Source organism: Brienomyrus brachyistius, chromosome 9 (genome assembly GCF_023856365.1).
Source record: "Brienomyrus brachyistius isolate T26 chromosome 9, BBRACH_0.4, whole genome shotgun sequence".
Lineage (NCBI taxonomy): Eukaryota > Metazoa > Chordata > Actinopteri > Osteoglossiformes > Mormyridae > Brienomyrus > Brienomyrus brachyistius.
In genome coordinates, this window is record NC_064541.1 from 4434082 (window position 1) to 4456468 (window position 22387).

At 46.0% G+C, this 22387-nt stretch overlaps 1 protein-coding gene across 3 annotated transcripts; it reads right to left on the reverse strand.

The window, feature by feature from the left end:
- Positions 1 to 17948: 17948 nt before the first annotated feature.
- LOC125748316 (golgin subfamily A member 6-like protein 22) lies at positions 17949 to 21172 on the reverse strand. 3 transcript variants are annotated; one of them, XM_049024323.1, is made up of 2 exons: positions 20950 to 21172; positions 17949 to 19589 (listed from the first exon to the last, which is right to left on the reverse strand). In XM_049024323.1, exon 2 carries the CDS (start codon positions 19454 to 19456, stop codon positions 18050 to 18052), a length of 1407 nt encoding a protein of 468 aa, XP_048880280.1. In that variant the 5' UTR covers positions 19457 to 19589; positions 20950 to 21172; the 3' UTR covers positions 17949 to 18049. The 3 variants fall into 3 exon arrangements, with proteins under 3 accessions (XP_048880280.1, XP_048880279.1, XP_048880281.1); XM_049024322.1 differs by lacking the exon at positions 20950 to 21172 and adding an exon at positions 19925 to 19987; XM_049024324.1 differs by lacking the exon at positions 20950 to 21172 and having other exon boundaries at positions 17949 to 18742; positions 18962 to 19677.
- Positions 21173 to 22387: the final 1215 nt, after the last annotated feature.

Below are 22387 nucleotides of genomic sequence, written 5' to 3' on the forward strand. Positions count from 1 at the left end.
AAACATGGTATGTTCTAAAATTTAAACCCAATAAAAATCTGAATATTAACTGAGCAAAATAATTTGATTTGTTCTTCTATCCAAAGTTGTGGTCTTTAGGGACTATCTGCTTTAGGGAAAATGCACTCTTGTAGCCACTAGGGGAGCCCTTACCTTCTCTGAGCCCTGCTAATAATTATGTTATGTATTCTAACAAGCTTTATAATCTGTGTTAATAAGCATTACTTTTACACTAACACTCCTGCTGAGAGACTAATTTGATTACCAGTCTTGGCCTTATCATTAGGAACACATTTAGAGAATTTGCGGAGTGCTGTTTCACAGTGGATTCTCCCTGGTTTTCCCCAAGAACGGTACCATACATTTTATTCACTTGCATACTACAGATGATTGCAAGAAAGCTTAATTACTTTACTCTTATACAAGTACAAGGAAATTGTTTAATACATGCTTAAAAAGGAAATGAATAATTACATTTTTAAAACATTCATTCTCTAACCCAATCCCAACTTCATTACACAAGTAAGGCAAGAGTCAAGAAGAAGCATGTATTCAGCTACCAAAACACAGTGTGCTGATCTTCAGAAAAATCAAAGTTAACATTATGTAAAGTTTACATACCAAGAGACCTTATTGCTCAGAGTCTTTTTCATGATGGTGGGTTAATCAAACACAGTACTTGGCTGCCCCAGACATAAGCCACCCATTATGCACCTGTGTGTCACTTATATGGGCTTGGATTCTAGGAAAAGGTGGAGTTTCAGTGATCTAACACTCTATAGTGTCAAATGAACACTATAAGAGCTAATAAAATTTAACACTAAACAACAACACTCATTGCACTCTATAAAGTGTTAAATGTAATGCTGATTCGGTGAGAATTATAAAAACAGTATGCAGTGTTAATTTAACACTGGCAAATCTGCTGTGAACCCAAAGCAAAAGCTCACACAGAACTTTCGCACTAGCCACAAGTGGCTACCACACACTCTCACACGCCCCCGTCCACCCCCAGCAGTCACTCCGACATACTGAGGGAAAGAGTGTTAATTGGAAGAGTGAAAACAGTGAAAGAGACAAAGACAGAATGTTTGACTTGTCATGTTAGATTTAGCAAAGCCTAGCCCGTGTCAGTAACCAAGTAACCCTACCTTATCAATTACACAGCTGTGTCAATGACGTTTTTTAAGACTTATGTTTGATTAGAAGTGTAATCCACCAATCAGAGATATACATGCATGCACCAATCAGAAAGCTGCACTTCTGCTTGCCTTCAGTTACACATACATCACGTATGCAATCTAACAAACCATAGCCACTCCTATGCATTAAACATGAGGCTTTATCCTTCTTCACTCTGATGTACCAAATGAAATACAGGAGAGACTTCATACTAATCTTTAGAAAATAATCTGAATAACCTATCAAGTCAAGAGCTTTAGGATGAATGATCTAAATAAAAAAGGTAAAAGTGAAAGATTTTGCCTGACTTTCTCCAGCCTTGTCTGAAACTTCATCTTTATCTTACAGAGGTGTTAGATACCGTTATATCATTAAGGAAGGTTTACTGTCGATCACTTGAGATTACAGTCTTCATGTGCATCTTTTTATTCATACCTCTTATAAAGTATAATCAGTTACGCACTTGTATGTAGGAAGCTGAAGTACAGCCTTGCAACATTCATTACAAGTTCATTACACTTATATGACCATAACATTTTTCCCCCCATCATATTAATGTGGATTTGGATAAAAATGTCTTCCTTTTAAATATATATTAATGTATATTTCAGTTAACCAAATGTCAGCCTCACTGTAGGTAACAAAGGAGAGACATTTTATACCCTCACAGACCAACAGGTTCAACATGTGACAACTACACAGTAATGACTGGCTAAGATGTTTCTGTGACTAATATAAACTCACCTTGCGTAGGGCAAGTACAGCAGTACGCATAGGATGTCAGGACTCACACTGAAATTCCCTACATTTGGATATATTATGTAACTCATGGTTTTGTAGGAATGTTGATACACACATATACAAAGATATATATGAATTTGGATTTGGGTCTGGCTGCAACTGGAGAGGCTTGTAGTACATATTCTGCAAAATTTTTACAATGGTTGTTGCAAATATTATGTACAAACTGTGACAGAGACTTGAATGCAAACATGGGTTTTGTTGGGAAAATATCAGTTCATGAAATACATTACTGAGGAAACTGCGGTTTCTTTTACTCCTATTTAATACTATTAAGCACAGACATAACAAGGAAAAGAAACCTATTTATAATGATTTATACAGCAGACAATAACTACACATACAAATATAGCACAGAAAAGTCCAATAATACTATCGGACAAAATGGTCATGGAAATGTAACAGAGAGCGGTGAGCTGGAGACCAGAGTCTTGACCTTGAGGAGTGAAACATAATATTTAATTTCTCTGCTGTGCCGCAAACCTTATAGATACACTACTTGTCAAAAAGAAAAGAACTTACTTCCTCACACATTTCTAAAAGGATGTTTTTGTCAAATCCCTCCAGCTCACTGAGAAATAACACATCAAAAGCACATATTGCCTAAATAAAGATATAACATAGACATATAATACACTGGGCGACATTTAAAAATGTTTTGTTAGGTGATTTAACAAGAACAAGTGCATGTTCTACAGTTTTTCCTGTAGTTTTAGAATATGGCTTCTAATTTGCCGCCACACGTTTGATTTTGTCACAATTTACAATTAAAGTTCAACATAAATTACACTAACGACATCAAATTTGGTGAATAATGTCAAATGACATTTTTCAAACACCCTTCATAAACAAACTTTTTCGTATATTTAGTTTTGCTCCAGTACGTCTGCTTTTTCGACGTAACTTTATTTCATATACAATGCATTGTATTCCTAATAATGTCATATAAAATCACCAGTAACCTGTCATAGACTCTTTTTTTTGTGCAAACTAGTCAGCAGGGTTTACAGGCAGCTTGCAGTTATGTAAACTTACAGCTATGCTGCTGCAGGTCCACTGACGCCGACCTTTGTATGCAGAACTGTGTTCCGCCTTCTGGTACTGAGTGACAGTCCAACAACTCAAGGTGGTCTATCTCACAATTATCATGCCCCGCTTGTCCGCTCCTCCTGTGTGCCACGCCCCCTCGTTAACCTCGTATGGAATCCCGATGTCATTAGCTGTTTACACTTATTTTCATTAGTCCTATGTATTTAACTCCACATCAAAGTGTTTCCCCAGTCCTGTCATTGAAGTCGCTACCTGTATTGCCCCGTGTTCCTAGGTGTTTTCCCCAATAAATCCCTTCTTTCCCGATTCTCCGGCTTCCTGCTCCTGCTTCCCCGATCCGTGACTTGACCACAATCAACATGAACACACCACAGTCCACAGAACCAACCTGCTGAGGAACATCCTGCAAAATACAATATAATAGTAACGAAGACATTTGTTACATTTCTGATACAAATGTAACAGCAGAAATGCTGAAATCTCCTTCACCATGTTGTTCAAGTGTTTTCCAGTGTCCTGGGCTTATTCGGTCTGTCAGTTTGCTACAAGTAGAAAGTTGGAATTGTCAGGGACAACATAACTACAGCTTTTTATGTGAACGGGATTAAAACTCTATGTAGGAATGAATGGACACACAGAAGACCTTTTGTCACATTTGTAAGTGTTTCACTGTTGCGCCATGTCTGGTTACACAGGGCGTATGACAGTCTCTGCCCCAACTGTCGGCAGGAATGAACGAAGAAAATTATGATTAAAATATTAAAAAGCACCAAACAATACGACTTAAATATATAATTTATTGTACAATATAGGCCTACTATACATACGGTCAGGGGCGCATGGCGCATTCCCCGTACACGCACGGCAATTCCTTGTTAGCAGCGTAAATGCGTATTTGTTTTATGTGCATTCACGTAACGAAAAAAATTGCTGTGCATGTTAACATTTATGTGTCTAATTTGTACTTCGTTCTGGAGATGAAGGCTAGAATGCACAGTGATTCTTTGTCATAACAGTGCGAATGCACATAACATAAATACGCATTTGCGCTGCTACAAGACATTGCAACGCGAATGCAAATAAAATAAATACGCATTTGCGCTGTTACAAGACATTTCTCATACCAGTTATGTGTCCCTGCATATGATCTGATGGCCTGAGTCTCGCGCCAGATGCGTCAGAGTTCAACGATGCCTCATTGCAGATTGCAATACGGCCAGGTCATGGACCCCGCCACGGCCAGCCCGAGCGACTCAAGTGTTGCTAATTTTCACGGCGCACGACGATGCAGAAATACGTAGAAGAAATAGTCAACGAATCAGATCTGAGACAGTGTAATTTCTGACCAATCAGAAATGAGTAGGCCACACTGCCCGTGGGCCTGGCCCTCTTGCATCCTGTAATGAAGCACTCTTTGCTAGACTTGCTAAAGCTAAACTTTAGCGGTGCACCCTTACCCTACCTCCAACCTTGGATAAGGTGAGATGCTTTTATTGTCACTGTGAAAATACAATGAGATGTCATTTGGAGCAAGCCTGTAGACGCCATAGTAAGCATAAAACTACAGACTAACACTTACAGAGTATAAATACAGATAAAATACATTAAAAAGCTAAAGATACATACACCAAAAATAAAAAAGAATAAAAATAAAGAGTAAGTTTGGTGCTGGAAGTAAAGGAACCAGTAGTACATTGTTAGATATTACACAACAAAAGCGTAGCATTGAAAATCTCCAGGCCGCTGTTTCTGCATGCACTGCCATTTTGGTTTTTGACTCTGTTTACGTTGGAGTGGATGAGTCAGATGGCTGAGGATAGATTACAACACTGCCATCAAGCAGTCAGTGGTTTAAACGCCGACAGAAAATGAAAAAGTCTGACAAATTTTTGAGCTTATTAGCTGTGAATTTTGTAAAACAGCAGAGGCGGTTGGCTGGAGATGCACTAATGATCGGCTTGCAGGTAGTAGAACAATGACCAGCTGAGTCTTTCCTCAGTGTTTCTACTTTAAATAGCAAAGGGTATCATAAAACACTTTAGAGTACTTGGTGCTTCACTCATTCTTCTATCTTGGTGCCATGTTTCACCATCTCTTTCAGTATCATCAACATCAGTGAAAAGGTGTCTGGGATGATGACCTTAGAAGCAGAGTTTCAAAGAAGAGCTGAGTAAAGGGGGGCAAAACATCCCCCTTTGAAAACCTCTGAACACTAGGGGATAAGAGCCTTAATGAAGGAAAGATCAGCAATTTCCTGTGAAGCACTTAAACAAGTCAGTTAAACTTGGCATAAGAAAAGACAGACAACATAGCAGAGAATGGTTTAGATCCATCGACCTCTGGGTTATGGGCCCAGCACGCTTCCTCTGCGCCACTCTGCTGCACAGTTGGGGTTGGGTGAGTTTTTTCTTAGTGTGTCCACTTTAAAGAGAGACCCCCCCTAGTTTGCATACTAGTGCTGGCAGGTCTGTGTGGTCACTGTTTTCATTCAGTTTAAAGCTAAACTAACACCATATCTCACTTCTGCTGCCCTATGTATCAGCTAGAGGTGGGCAGCAGCAATTTCCATCTATGTAACTGCTCTGCACAATAGACACATGAAATGACTGACTGTCTCTCCCCTAAATGCAGATTCAGTACGTCCACTACATGGAAATTTCTTAAATTGGCAAAAAGAAAACAAAATGTACCATTTTAAGTTTCTGGTACTGTGACATAATACTGATATCAGCGCATTTAACAACGTTACACATGACAGGCTAAACTATTCCTTCTAAGCTAGGTATCCTAAACTCAGTACGTCCAAACAAAAGCAAAAACAGAAATACTGTCACAGGTCCAGGGCGGATTGAGAGCGACAGCGTGGCATGGAGCAAGCAGAAACAGAGAGTGGACGACTCACTCAGGGATTCAAAGGAGGAAAGGGGAAAAACACTAGAGACACTAATAAAACAAAAGCAGACCACGAGGGGTCAAAAACAAGACAAGGAACAACAGTAATCAAATAAGAAATCGGTCGGTGGGTCACAAGCTTTTTTTTTTTGTTTTTCCCTCCACCACCCCCCCTCTGCGGAGGACCACTTTATTTCTATTTATTTTTTTATTTTTATTTATTTCCTCAAGAGAGGGAGAGGGAGAGAGAGGAGGAAAGAAGGATGAAAACGGAGAAGGGAAATAGAGAGGGAGGGAGGAAAAAGAGGAAAGAAAAAAAAACAGATAATCTGCTTCAATACCTGCTGATGAGAGAAAACTGTAACCAACATCTGTTCGAATCACAATGGACATGTTAAGAAGCCGATTACGACAGAGTGTGTCTGTGAGTACCAGTTTGTACACCTGTGTGTGTGAGTGCACCGGTGTTCAAAAGGTTTCTCCATGGAAATGTCTAGTAGTGTGTGTGGGGAGCCACAGCCCCATCCCTCAGGACATGAAGCAGACACAGAGGAGGCCCGGACCCCAGACATCCAGAGGCCCCCCAAGGGCATGGGAGCCCTCGGAGGACCACCGCAGGGAGAATATCAACCCTCACCCAGAAAAGGGCAGAGGAGAGCTCCGGAGGGAGGCCATCCAGCAGCCACAGTGCAGGAGCCCTAGTGGGACGTGGCGGCGAGCCCGTAGGCTCCGCCGGCGGCCGGCCCCACCAGGGCAGACCGGGCCCCGGGCCCAGAGATCCAAGGGCCCCCCCACCCCCAGCAAGGGCCCAACAAAGCCAGGAGGGCCAGACCCCGCCAGGCAACCGCCAAGGGTGAGCCAGCACCCACCCGAGCATCCAGCCCCGGACGTTGAGAACCACCACTAGAGGCCGGGGGCTCCATCCACTGGCAGGGAGTGTGGCGGGGGGGAACAGAGCCCGAGATGTTATTTCAGGTGGAGTCTAGGACCCAACCTGACACGTGTGTATAGACAAACAGGCACACACATATACAAGCATACGTTCCCACCCTCATGCAGACATAAACAAATATTTACACATTCACCCAACATTTAGACACACAGAAATGAACGCTGTACACATACTCTCACTCCCCATATATACTCTACGTGGACCCCTATTTTTCCTCTGGCGAGGAGACCAGAAGATCACCCCGGACCCCGCAGTAGCCGAGAAGCCCACCAGCCCAGACCCCGACCAGACGGCCAGCTCTTCCTCTCAGCCCCCAGCCCCAAATGGCGAACAGGGAACGGGGGTGTGAAAAGACCCCATGCCCCCCTTCGCCCGCTCAGATGTGGTGTTGGTGTGTGTTGTTCTAAAGTGCTTTTAAAACAGGTGAAGGGCATGGCGCTAACCACCCCCTGCCGACCAACAGCTGGTGTTAGCTCGGCCTCTCCCCAGAGCCCTCAATGTCTATGTGTGATTAAAATTGAGATGTGGGCCCCGGCACCAGAGGTAAGGCTGAATGAACAGACCGCCCTCTGGATGCCATTCTGTGTGGCTGCACACGACATCTGCTCCTAACGGGACAGTGTGAAACAATGAAGCGGAGCGGCAGTGATATTTCATATTGCGTCACCCAGGTTCGTTTGATATGGGCATTTTAACGCTACTGTTTCGATGAGTGATTAGGTCATGCTGACGTTTCTCTGCGGTCCCTCACAAGCTTTGGGTCACGTAGACTTCTGCGTCACATGGAAAATGTTGTACTGACACATTTTGAAGGTTGAATCCTTATAATAGTAATGGGTGGAGTGGGGTTCCTGTCACCCCCAATTTGAGCTGAATTAACTCCCTGTAATGCAGCTTCGCCCCCAAAAGCATGTGATTGGTCAAATGAGGTCTGCAAACTGCTCATAATGGCTGCACTGTTAATGATTCATAATAATGATGCAGCTAATACGCTTCATCATGGCCATGTGGTTTCGGCTGATGTCAGAACATAAAGCCCCTCCCACTGGAGTAGTCAGGAAAGATGAAAACCTAAAGACTCAGATTTAGGAGCACAGGAGTGAGGGTGGGATAGGAGCTGCCGCAGCAGAATTGGCATCTCACCGGAACGGCTTTTTCCGGAAGCTGGGCGCTCTCCTCCAGATGCTTGCTTCTCACATGGCTGCTGTCTGTGCACACTGAACAATCCATGTGGCAATTTGCTCAGACTTTTTATTTTCATCCAAGACTGTGTTACAGAATCCTATTTTAAAAACAGATTTTAAAAGCAATTGTCAACTGTTGCAGCTGCAAAAATTCCTAAAACAAATGTGCCATGTCTTTTATAGTATCAGTAAAGAATGCAAATTCTTTATGATTCACTCTCTGATATGCTTAGTTACTTCTGGAAGTGCCGAGAGACTCCCTGTGTGGGCTGCTGGTCTGTTTTAGGGTTCATCCATGTGGATATCGATTCAGTTCTATAGATTACCTATTACAAAGCACACAAGCACAGCCAACAACAATCCTGGGCTCCATGAATTTACTTATTTATGGAGGTCAGGTGACAAAGAGAAGAAGTTGCAGAAGCCCTCAAGTGCACAAGACAAATCTAGCTGAGCTTCTTCATGAGATTTTTAGTGAGAACGAACTCCAGGCTGTACCCTTCAAGTCCTAGTCCTACACCTCCTTCAAACTGGCCAAACCCCAGTGTAGCTCCTCCTTCAAACTGGCCAAACCCCAGTGTAGCTCCTCCTTCAAACTGGCCAAACCCCAGTGTAGCTCCTCCTTCAAACTGGACAAGCCCCACTGTAGCTCCTCCTTCAAACTGGTCAAACCCCAGTGTTGCTCCCCCTTCAAACTGGCCAAACCCCAGTGTAGCTCCTCTTTCAAACTGGTCAAACCTCAGTGTAGCTCCTCCTTCAAACTGGTCAAACCCCAGTGTTGCTCCCCCTTCAAACTGGCCAAACCCCAGTGTAGCTCCTCTTTCAAACTGGTCAAACCCCAGTATAGCTCCTCCTTCAAACTGGTCAAACCCCAGTGTTGCTCCCCCTTCAAACTGGCCAAACCCCAGTGTAGCTCCTCTTTCAAACTGGTCAAACCCCAGTGTTGCTCCCCCTTCAAACTGGCCAAACCCCAGTGTAGCTCCTCTTTCAAACTGGTCAAACCCCAGTGTAGCTCCCCCTTCAAACTGGACAAACCCCAGTGTAGCTCCTCCTTCAAACTGGTCAAACCCCAGTGTAGCTCTTCATTCAAACTGGCCAAATCCCAGTACAGCACCTCTTTCAAAGTAACCAAAGTAACCACAGTACAGCACCCCGGCTCTGTTTGTGAAAAATTGTGGTGTGTCCGCATTTCTGCAGTCAGTGTACCGTTCTAGCTTTGCTGTATCTGGTTTAAATAAAAATGTAAATGAAACGGTCTTGAGCCTTTCGGATGCGGCTCTGAAGGGATCTGAGCTGCCATGTTTGTTCCTGTTGCTGCACAGCATGTTTCAGAAGCCAGAAAATTTGTTTCTGTAACACTGTGACATTTGTTTCATGGTCGTGACAGGTCCTTCTCCCGGATTTAATCACAGGAGCCTGGCTGTAAATCACCCCGCAAAATCCTTTTGTCGGGCTTGTTTTAGGGCTCAGCTACACCCCATGTCCCTTCAAGGCTGTCCTGTAACTCGGTCTATTCGGTTAACAGAAATGTTCAGGACACCATGTCCTAAAATGTAATAAGCTGCTTCTATTGTGCTCCCCGGCAAATGTTTGGCTTATTACCAAGGTTCGGGAAAGTTCCTCTTCGGAAAAAACATCATTAAAATAACTCTCAGTAAAGCTGAAAGTAGACAAACTGGTGGTATTATGGTAAATGAGTTAACCGAAGCTGGAAACAAAGGCAATGTAAAAATGGCAGGTGATAGATTTTTAGCTTTTCAAAGCCGTGTGGAAAGAACATTTAACATTTAACATTTTATCTCTGCTGTACACCGACTCCACGCTCTGTCTCCATGCCTACCTAACCTCTGACACCAGCATTTCTCTCAGGGCATTTCGATGTTTTGTTGACCAAAGTGGGAATATTTTGAGGGTGCTAGAATAGTGGTGGCTGATTTTCTGCTTATTTACGTGACTGTGGAGGCCATACGGTCGAGTCAATTTCAGACCACATCATTAACACATCATTGATGTGTTAACAAACATAGTTAGGACTGATGACTCAACTTTGAAGACAAGTTCATCAAATTCTGACAGATCTTTTTACTTCTAGGCTACTGGTAGTGTCATGCCCTGCTCGTAGGCTCCTCCTGTGTGCCACGCCCCCTGCTTACCCACGTGTGTTTCCCGGATTGTACCCAGCTGTGTCTGCTTATTTTCAATCAGTCCTGTGTATTTCAGTCCGTGTCTTACCCGAGTCCTTTGTCCGTCATTGATGTCTGTTGCCGTCCAGTGTTCCCTGCCCCGGATATCCCTATAATAAACCCCGTTCGTCCCGAATCCTTCCTGCCTGCTTCCTGATTCCCCGCTTGTCCTCACGATCGCCGCTCTGCCCGCGATTTCCCGTGACAGAATGACGGACCCAAAGAAGACGCGGAGACGGAGGAGAGTCCCGCAGGAGACGATCCGTCTCGGCGCCTGCTCGCTCTCCAGGCTTTGGCTCCCGACGGAGGACGAGAGGGAAGTACCCGCCCTACCTCCAGCCCGGGGGCTGACCACACGTGACCCCGATCCCGTGTGGAAGTACTGGCTCTCCAGTGAGGACGAGGACGAGGAGCCCTTCCTCTACCCTTACCCGGAGCCGGAAGCCTTTCTTCCGGCGTCCGTTTTTACGGACGTCGCGCCGCCTCCCACCACCGCCAGGCGCCAGCGAGGGAGACGGAGGAGACCGGCGATCGCCAGTACGGAGGACCTCCCTCCGTTACTGCCGGCGGACCCCGCTCCCGTGCGGCCGCCGCTGCCTGCGCAGCCGCCTTCGCTGCCGCCGCTGCCTGCGCAGCCGCCATTGCCGGCGGACCCCGCTCCCGTGGAGCCGCCATTGCTGGCGGACCCCGCTCCCGTGGAGCCGCCATTGCCGGCGGACCCCGCTCCCGTGCAGCCGCCATTGCCGGCGGACCCCGCTTCCGTGCAGCCGCCGCTGCCTGCGCAGCCCCCTTCGCCTGCTGCAGCTCCCGGGCAGGCGCCCCCACTGCAGCCACCTGCAGCTCCCGGGCCGGCACCCCCACTGCAGCCAGCTCCAAGTCCTGACCGCACTCCAAGTCCTGACCGCGCTCCAAGTCCTGACCGCGCTCCTCTCCCTTCTCCCCCTGTGACTGTTTCTCCCTCGCCCCGGCGAACTCGACCCCGACCTGGGGTCATGTCTGTGTCCCGTAAAGGGAGGGGACACAGACGCAGGGCTGGGGTCCCGCCCGCCCTGCCCCCTGGCTCGCCCTGCCTCGCCTGCGCTGGGGCTCGCTTGGCGCCCGCGGGTCCTGGCCCTCCGGGTCGGCTGTCGCCTGCGGGTCCCTCTCCGGTGCCTCGTCGCCCTGCCTCGCTCCCCCCTCCGGTGCCTGGTCGGTCGCCGGGGGGCTCCCCGACGGCGGCTCCTCGGTTGCCTGCGGGGCCCCCACCTTCGGCCCGTCGGAGGACGTCGCCGCCTGCGGCGGCTCCCCCCCTCGCCTTGCCTTCGCCCTGGCCCCTTCCAGCTCCCTCGTCCCCTTCCCCGGTGCTCCCTCCTGCTCCCTCCCTGGCCCCTCCACGGGTCCCTCGCCCTGTCTCCTCAGCCCCTTCTCGGTCCCCTCCGGCTCCGGCCTCTCGGCCGTCTGCAGCCCCTCCGGCTGCCGCCCGTCGCCCGCTGGGGCTCCCACGGGCTCCCCTTTGTTCCCCCACCTTCTCTCCCTTCTCTCCTGCCCTGATCCCTCCTTCGTTTGCTTCCCCTTTCTTGGTCCCGCCTGTCTCTGCTCCCCCTCGCTTTGTTCCTCCCGTCTCTGCTCCTTGTCCTTCTCTGTTCCCTTCGTTCACTCCTGGTCCTTCTGTTCCTCCTGTTCCCGCTGTGTCCCCTTTCCTGGTTTGTCTTTCTGCCTTCCCGACCCTCTGTCAGGTCCTGTCTCATGTCCTGTCGCTTGCCCTGTTTTGTGCCTCGGTCCTGTTTCCCGTCTCTCGTTGATGGTTCTGTTTTTTTTGCTCCAGGTCCCGGTTCCTGTGTCCCGTCTGTCGCCTCCTCCCTGGCGCGCCCGGTGAAGCGCGGTTTTGGGGGGGGGTTCTGTCATGCCCTGATCATAGGCTCCTCCTGTGTGCCACGCCCCCTGCTTACCCACGTGTGTTTCCCGGATTGTACCCAGCTGTGTCTGCTTATTTTCAATTAGTCCTGTGTATTTCAGTCCGTGTCTTACCCGAGTCCTTTGTCCGTCATTGATGTCTGTTGCCGTCCAGTGTTCCCTGCCCCGGATATCCCTATAATAAACCCCGTTCGTCCCGAATCCTGCCTGCCTGCTTCCTGATTCCCCGCTTGTCCTCACGATTGCCGCTCTGCCCGCGATTTCCCGTGACAGGTAGCATAAGGAAAGTGCATTTCTATAGTTACCTATCCACGGTGATATGACTTTCAGACTAAGGTCTTTACAGCACGCATTGGGACAGGGCACCGAATCTTAATGGGGTTCTCCTCGTCTAATGAGCTGTGGCTAAGATCACATCTTTCTGCAGGCAGGATTATCTCCTTAGGTTATTCGGTTTTGGAGCAAATGATGTGGCCTTGAGCAATAACAGTATGCTGGCTTTAGACAGCTCCTATTGACTTACCATTCCATCAAGGAAAGGGGACAGAGGGTCATTACACACTCAGGTAGGTAATAGGGTTTTTCAGAAGCTTTACACATTTCTTGGAATTATACGACAATTTCGAAAGACTATGAAGTCGAGAAGCTGACGAATTGCTGGAAGATGTTCTGATATTCAGTTGAAAAGGCAGCGAACATGGGTCACTGAATCCTTCTATGCAGCCCAGTGACTGTTACATACTGGATAAAAGGGGAACATTGCCAGTTGTTCCAGGTTTTCTTTTGTTTGCTATCATATTGCACCTAGAATTTTGCTGCTGTAGGTTTCTGTAATGTAGGAAGGCCAGTTTAACCAAAGAACCAGCCGCCAGGTGATGGGTCACAGCAAGGAGGGTTATGGGGTTGGGTGTCAGTGTTTGGGTACATTTAATGGAGGTGAGATAGGAATATAACAATGAAAAGATACAAACATCAGGATTTTACAGGGCATATTTAGGGATTTGCAATCAAACTTTCCAGCATTTTACAAAAATACCCAGAGGATGACATTCAGCGCCAGTACTGGCAGCAAACAGCCATTCAGCCCCAGTGTCCTGCCTTCCGAGTCAGACGGCCATGTTTATCATTTTTGTTACTGATTCGTGGTAGCAGGAATGATGTTCGCTTGTGTGTGTGTCACCCAGTCATGGTTTGCCTTCATTACTGTGTCCCCTGCAAACTTTTTCTGTGCTGTAATTTCCTGCAGTGATAGACTGCTATTCCTGTTAGACCTGTGCTTTTAAGTTCCCCTTGGAAACAGCCATCAGCTTACAATGAATGTGCTATGATGATGTGGACTGCTGGGTCACTTTCTGAGCTGAAATAGCCAGGATGGGGGCAAACTTTCTCAAGGAAAGTTCCTGCAGGGATGGCTGACTGAGCTCCAGTGGATCAGGAAGGGCTCACAAGCTGGGCTTTAATCCCCTGGTGAAGCTGGTGGCGGATGTGATCTTGGCATGGCGAGCCAGAGTTGGAGTGACAGTGGGCCCTATGCCTGCCAAATTTCCTTTTTATATCCCACCACTTCTGCAAAGAAGTCTGACATCACTAAGAATCGCAGATGACCTTGGCGTGCAAACGTGGCTCTCACCATGCTTAAAACTGCAGGCCTGCTCTTTGTTGAATAAAACATGTGAGTCATCTCTTCGACTCTCTCCTGTTCCATCTTCATTTTAGAGAATGCTGCCACAACACCTAATGGTGAAACACGCAAATTGGTGAGATGAATAAAAAGTTCTGGAAGAAAACACCTGGGATTGGGTTTGATATTATTCTGAAAACTTGACATTTTCAAAATACACAGTAGCAGTTCTAACTAATTATAGTTTTTGGTAACACTTTATTTGAGGGGGCACAAATAACATAGTATTATGCTATTACTCATGTATTAATTAACCACAATATACATCACAGTTACACAAGGATCTCGTGTTTGTTCATCATTAATGAATAAGACAAGTGAAATACTGATCTGATGTTTGCATCATTAATATATCGTAAGGCATCTCAAGCTGTTACTATATTTGTTACTGTGTTTGTTCTGTAACCCTTTGTGAGCTACTGAAGGAATTACTGAAAGTCAAATGCACAATATATGCTCATCTGTTCATCATAAAAAATCACGATGCATCATTTATCTCAAGTAGTGACTATATTTGTCCATGATTTGTACTTCAGTAGTAACTGACTGACTTCTAAGTAATTTGTGGCCCCCAAGTAAAGTGGGCTGACTGTCTTTGGGGAGGTGGCCATAACCTTACAAGAGTGTCATATTCCATTCCTGTTGGGTTTGGAAAATGGATGGATGGATATGTGTTTTTAAATTACAAAGATTATTTTATTTAAAAATAGTATTTAGCACGATCCTCCGCATCAGGAGGAGCCAGATGAGGTGGCTTGGGCATCTGATCCGGATGCCTCCGGGACGCCTCCCTGGGGAGGTGTTCCGGGCATGTCCCACTCGGAGGAGGCCCCGGGGAAGACCCAGGACACGCTGGAGAGACTATGTCTCCCGGCTAGCCTGGGAACGCCTCGGGGTCCCCCCAGAGGAGCTAGAAGAAGTGGCTGGGGAGAGGGAAGTCTGGGCTTCCCTGCTGAGACTGCTGTCCCCGCGACCCGGATAAGCGGATGATAATGGATGGATGGATGGATGGATTTAGCACGATTTGGTTTATTACAGTTTAATAATAGTTTGTAATTATGATGTCATGACCCGGCTCGTCGGCTCCTCGTGTGTGCCACGCCCCCTGATTACCCGCGTGTGCGTCCCTGATTGTTTCCAGCCTTGTCTGATTACTTTGCTTAGTCTTGTCCTGTTTTAAGTCCTGGTCTTGCCTGTTACCCTTGTCCGTCATTGTGGATGATTGTTAGTCCCTGTCTGATGCTTCCTAGTCCCCGTTACTTTAATAAAACCCCGTTATTCCCCGTACCTGGTTTCCCTTGCCTGTTTCCCGCACGATCACTGTCTCCAGTATTTCCGGATCGTGACATATGACATGTTATAATGTATTTTTAAATTATTATAATCGTATTTTTAAATAATTTGTACTTAAGAAAATAGTCTGTGGTACATTGGGCGGAGCTTAAATTTGGATGTCATTGTTATTATGAATTATGACGTCATAAGCGGGAGGGGGAGTGTATACCTTATTCTGATTGGTCGAGGGGTTATCTCCATATACCATACATTGCCGATAGGGGGTCATATGGTTTGGGTGATAAGGGTTGCTGTTAAACTTTAATAGAATAAAAATACATTACATGTACTTATTTGTGTTATTTTTAATTACGTTTTTAAGGAATAATAAAACATATGGCAGGATGAATGCAAGCTAGCGCATACACGTCCAGCGGGGTCCGTCTGGCCGCAGGCATGGGCTGTTAGGAGTAGGCACAAGCGCCACGGCGTATTTTAAAAGAATGTGGGGATCTGAACGGGCTGGTAGGAGTAGTTGTATGGCACTGGTAATTACACTATATTGGCAACCACTTGGGCCAGGTCATATGACCTACCAGGAAGTTATAAAAGGCTGCCAAGATGGAATCTCGTTCTCTTGCTGCTGTGTTTTACAACTGGACATGGGGTGGGTTCTTCTTCCCTGTGGGTAAGGAAAGGAGGAGAGGGTTTGTTTGAGAACTTGAATGTTTGTTTAATTTAAATTTTACCAGGGTGACTGCTAGCAGCATGTAACTCTTCATGGAGGACGCGGAGGTGACTGTTTGGAATTTTATCATTTGACGTGATCCCCTACGGGCTGCTGGACTACAGACACTGAGGCTCTGGTAACTTGGGTTATACTGTGGGATTTAAAAGGGTCTATGTTTCTTTGTTGATTGTTTCTTTGTACCTGTAGCATTGGAACGCTTCCTCTTGGTGTTGCTGTGCTGCGAGGGCATTAAGCATTCCTGCAAAGGACCAGACCAGCCACTGTTTTAGGTTTATTTGATAGGCTTGTAAGTTGTAAGTGTAACTTTAGTATTGTATTTTGGGCGGTGGCCATCGGCCACTACCCTCCCCTTATGTTTGTACATGGGATCTTTCTGTACAAGGCCGGATCCGCACAGGCTTTCGCTCTCTGCTGTTGGGGTGCCACACTGAGGGGACACTGTACTGTTGTGTGTAGTGCTTGTCGTGTTGCATGCTGTGTGGTTTTGCTCTTTTCTTTGTCACCAGGGGCCTCCTGAGCTGAGAGCTGCGCATGCCGATCTGACCTTACTATCTGGAGGATAGTCAGCCACCCCCCCCCAGCAACCTTTATTTGTCTAATTGATTTTAGATATTTGTAATAAAGTGGATTGGGTTTTATTTTCACATGCCTCTTTGTTATTGTCCCTTTTGCGGGGAGGGTTTGAACTTAGCCACGTTACAGAAGGAACATTAGGGGTCCACTATGGAAAAGAAGGCTGGACACAAGGAGTTCAGGTACAATTTGGAACACGTCCAACCCTTTATTTTCCAGCCTAGAACAAGGATAAAGGAACCTGTGCGCTCTTTTGCGTTTGGAGGTTGCACTGCTTGATTTACCTCATGAGGGAGCTCTCCCCTTGAGGAGCGAGCCGCGCCCACTGTCATTAACCAGACTCTGCTTCACGAGGACGGTGAGGCGTGGCTCCCCCGGCAGGCAGCCTCAAAAGTGCCAGAACCCATCACAATAGCACACGATGACCTCATGCCCTTGACCCCAGAACAACATAGCACAATACTGGAACAATATAGCGCTAACCCACTCCCAAACCCCGAACTCCCATGATGCTCCGCTCGGGTAGCGCGTAAGCAGCCAATGAGGGCGCAGCCTCCCAATGGGCAATGAGGGACCGCCCCCACGGTCACTACAGTATTCTGTGCTTTGGGCACCACAAGAAAGCACCGAAATGTTTTAAAGAAAAACTTTCTCTAGCGTTTTTTTAATAAGAAAAAAGAATCAAGAAATAACCCTGTTAATGCTTGTTTAAATAAATTAATGCAAGAGAGTCGGCTCTTTAAAGAAATACTGTGTGGCTCTACGCGCATGGCTGCATGAGAGCGAGCCAGAGAGGAGAGCGCATGCGCTCATTTAAACAAGAATTAACCGTGTTATTCCATGATTCTTGTTGTTGAAATGCTTAGAGCGTTTTAATTTATTATTCACATTGGCAGAAAAGTGCTTCATTACTTAAACCCCTATAACCATAACGTTTTTATTTGAAATAACAGGCGCTCCGCTGGTGTCGCCATTTTGAAACGGGCTGGCCACTTCGCTCATTTCGCCTTTTGGCCTATTTCTTCTAAAAGTTTGCTGTTTAAATGCTTTCTTCAACCTAACACTGGTAAATACCGCTAAAGTTTTTCTTCTAATTCTTTAAGCATGTTGATTACATGTAATGAGTTTAAGTGCTTCTTTTAAAGCGACGTGCTGTATGTTGGTTTCGCTTGTGCTTGTTTAAACTCAGCATTTGCTCTTCTGCTTCTTTCAGGCATGTTTGTACTTGTTTAAATTCCGCCTGCTTTTCTTATAACGCTAGAGTTCTTCTTTAAAACATTTTGGTGCTTTATTTTAAAATACGCCTTGGCGCTTGTGCCTACTCCTAACAATACATGGCTGCGGCCGGATGGGTCCCCGCTAGACGTGTCTTACATTCATCCCGTTATGTTTTATTCCTTAAAAACGTAATTAAAAATACAACATAAATACATGTAATGAATTTTCATTCTATTAAAGTTTAAAGGCAACCCTTACCACCCAAACCATATGGCCCCCTATAGGCAACACGTGTAATAGACATTTGGAATATTCCTGACATTTAACATCTACTCACATTCAATTGAAAACACCTCTGTCTTCATTTTTAATGATTTATTTACAAGTATTTACATATTTCAGTAGTACTGATAGTCAGTGTTCTATGTTCAGTCGCATCTCCTCCCTTGCCTTGCTCTCCTTCACCATTGCCTTGCTCTCCTTCAACATTGCCTTGCTCTCCTCCACCATTGCCTTGCTTTTCTCCACCATTGCCTTGTACTCCTCCTCCATTGCCTTGCACTTCTCCTCCATTGCCTTGTACTTCTCCTCCATTGCCTTGCTCTCCTCCTCCATTGCCTTGCACTCCTCCACCATTGCCTTGTACTTCTCCTCCATTGCCTTGCTCTCCTCCTCCATTGCCTTGCACTCCTCCACCATTGCCTTGCATTCCTCCACCATTGCCTGACTCTCCTCCACCATTGCCTGGCTCTCTTCCTCCACCACCTTTGCATTGCACTCCTCCTCCTCCTTTGCCTTGCACTCCTCCTCCATTGCCAGGCTCTCCACCGCCATTGCCAGGCTCTCCTCCACCGCCACTGCCTGGCTCTCCTCCTCCACCACCACCATTCCCTGGCTCTCCTCCTCCACCACCTTTGCATTGCACTCCTCCATTGCCTTGCACTTCTCCGCCATTGCTTTGCACTCCTCTGCCATTGCCTTGCACTCCTCCGCCATTGCCTTGCTCTCCTCCTCCTCCATTGTCTTGCTCTCCTCCACCATTGCCCTGTACTCCTCCTCCAATCCCTTGAACTCCTCCTCCATTGCCTTGAACTCCTCCTCCATCACCTTGTACTCCTCCTCCATCATTGCCTTGCTCTCCTCCTTCTCCATTGTGAAAGTCAAAGCCTTGCTCTCCTCCTCCTCCATTGCCTTGCTCTCCTCCTCCTCCATTGCCTTGCTCTCCTCCTCCTCCATTGCCTTTCTCTCCTCCACCATTGCCCTGTACTCCTCCTCCAATCCCTTGAACTCCTCCTCCATCATTGCCTTGAACTCCTCCTCCATCACCTTGTACTCCTCCTCCATCATTGCCTTGCTCTCCTCCTCCTCCATTGTGAAAGTCAAAGCCTTGCTCTCCTCCTCCTCCATTGCCTTGCACTTCTCCGCCATTGCTTTGCACTCCTCTGCCATTGCCTTGCACTCCTCCGCCATTGCCTTGCTCTCCTCCTCCTCCATTTCCTTGTTCTCCTCCACCATTGCCCTGTACTCCTCATCCAATCCCTTGAACTCCTCCTCCAATCCCTTGAACTCCTCCTCCATTTCCTTGAACTCCTCCTCCACCATTGCCTTGCTCTCCTCCTCCACCATTGCCTGGCTTTCCTCCGCCATTGCATGGCTCTCCTCCTCCACCACTGCCTGGCTGTCCTCCTCCACCACTGCCTGGCTCTCCTCCTCCACCACCACTGCTTGGCTCTCCACCACCACCACTGCCTGGCTCTCCACCACCACCACTGCCTGGCTCTCCTCCTCCACCACCACCACTGCCTGGCTCTTCTCCTCCATTGCCTTTTTTCCTTTTCCTTTATTTGCAAAAATCTTCTTTAGCCAGGATTTTTTTTTTCCTCCTTTGGCCTTCCTTTTTCTTTCTTCCTTTGTTTCAGTACCATCCCCAGCGTCATTTGGTACCGCTGGCGGCCTAATACAGTTGAGAAAACACCACTTCATATTGAGATGCAGCACGGTCAATGTCTGATTTCTTTTGAAGTGGTATTAGTGCCTACAGCTCAATTTATACCTACAGAATGATGACATCAGAGTTGTCACGGTAACATTCTGTTCTAGAATTCTATTTGAAAAAAAACCGTAGGTGCCATATTTGGTCAGTGGTTCAATTTTTTTTAATTCTTTGCATTTTTAATATGCTTCATTCAGCTCATATTCTGCAGCATATATTGTATGAATTTCCATATTTACTTTAATTAGTTTATGCGCAGATAATATTCTGTACTTGCAAACAATGCAGAAACCTACCAAACATTGCCGGGTAATTTGTTCCTGTGCTCACAGAGCGTAGTGAGCTTTACTTTACTCAGGAGGACAGGCTCACATTTTCTGACCGTGGCCATGCTGTGCTGTATCGTGAAAGCTGCTGAACTTAGTGATGAGACAGTTAATACCCAGATTCTGATCCTCAAAGTGTGGCCCAGCGACTTCAAGCTGGGAATCGGGGCTAAGTTTATGCAATATCACGTGACCGATGACTTCCGATTCATCCTGAGATGTAAGAGGCTTCGAATCCTGTTGGCTCTTCAAAACTTTTATATAAGTGAGATGATTCTAATTATCAATGGTAGTGGAGGCCAGTTTTTAATCAAAGAACCAGCCGCCAGGTGATGGGTCACAGCAAGGAGGGGTATGGGGTTGGGTATCAGTGTTTGAGTACGTTTAATGGAGGTGAGATAAAACATTCACCCTCTGAATCCCATCTTCGCATGTTAGAAAGGCTCTTGTAGCTTTAAGGAACACCGATGCTTGCAAAGGACTGTGGGTGCATGCGAGACGAGAGCGCGCGGGAGAGCCTGAAGGGCTGAATAGGTAGCACGTCGGCGAGCTGCAGTTTATGTATAGCTAGTTTAGTTGTTCCTCGCGGTAAATACAGTCCCTGGTTTTTATGTGTGCGTCACTGACGAATGTAAGTACTAAGTTTATTGATTACAAGTCATAAGTGACGCTGTACTAATTTAGTTTACTTAATTGCGCGGCTAGGTTAACGTGACCTAGCTGGCGTACTGTTATAATTATCGCTGACGAGTGTTCAGTTGTATACCTCGGAAAGATATTTGCGTTAATTTCCCGTCCAATCATTCCCTCTAATACGAATTGCTGCTAATGTAATGTATTGTTGTGGGTATAGCCGAACTTATCAATGTTAAGGCGATATGGTACAATTATGCATTATGTTAGTTTATTATGGTAATAACCATTGTAAGCACTATGGTAATTTGTTTTTCCTGATTATTTGTTATAGAACCATACATAAATACAAACTTACTTACCAACCCACTTCGTCTGAGTGTGCATTCCAACTGACCTCAAGTAAGATAAGCCAGAGTACAAGTAATTGCTCCCCCCTCCTGATTGAGAACGTGTATCTGGTGAAATGCGGTCAGCAGCCCACCCCCCCGAATCTTGTCTATCCTGAATCGTGACTGATATCCCACAGCGAGTACTACCCTCCTGCAGCAACCCCTTACAGTTTCCCAGGGGAGTGTGGCCCCCCTTTCCCTCACCGCATCAAATTTTTCAGTTTCACTCATTTCTCAGTTTATGGATTATGGGTATGAGCCTGTGTAAAATACACATTTTTTTGCAAACTCCAGCCTGGCTCTTCCCTGCTTCTCATTGATGAAGGGCTTCTTCCTTGCTTAATGGGTCTTCACCGCTGCTTCTAGGAGCCTGTCCTACCAGTACACTTCACACTTACTGTTTTCTATTCCTTTTGAAGGTCACTTGAGGTCATCCTCCGATTTGTTAGACACTGACGGATAAGTTGATGATCATCTCTGGCATTAGAAGGTTGCTTCTGCCCTCTACCTGGCTGGTTTTTGATTTTTCCCAGTGTCTCCTGCTTCTTCACCCTGTTCTTGTGTACTGCGGTCTTAGAAACTCATGAGCATGGAAGCAGCCTGCCTCACAGTGTAGCCTTCTGCCAGCAGAACCAGGATTAAACTAGAATTTAACAATGCAGATTTGAAAAAAGTATATAGAGTGGTCTCTTAATTTTTTACAGAGCTGTGTATTGTTTATATGTATTTATTTTATGTTATGGCTGCATGTTTGAGCCTGAGACCAGTTTTCAAATGGAGTCTGTTTCAGAATGCTACATTCACACCCCCAAAACCTTCATATCCCAAATACTGCATCATGAAAGGTGAAAATTGTTAGGTTTATGCTGGTGAAATAATGAAGATGGATGCTGCTGCTTTTAAATCATTTACAAGGTTGTTTAATGAAATGGTTTATTGTCAGATGTCTTGGTCCTGCCTCTACTAGTTGCTTGGACCCACGCCCTCTACAATCTGATTGGTAATCTCTCTGAGCCAATTATGTTTTGTTCTGCCCTCAGAGCAATTTTGTGTAAAATATAAGCATACCATGAGTATACTTTGCTTTTTTATTCCTTATTTGTTGTGTTTAGTTTGTTTTTATTTTATATGATTTGTGTGTCTAGACTGTGCCAACATCTTCCATGTATGAAAATATTGTACAGGACTTCTGCTGATTGCACATTTGTACATTTTCACAGCTGTGCAAATATTGGTTTGATTGGCCTGTTGGCGCATAAGTGTGCATGCTGTTGAGGTGTATTTTACAGGACAGTTAAAGCATTTCTTTTGTACCCAGTTGTTAATTCTTCATTGTGCATCTGCAGTTTTGTAAATAAGTGTCAGTGTTTGACAATTTTACCTGTGCAATCAAAAACTACTGAGAGTC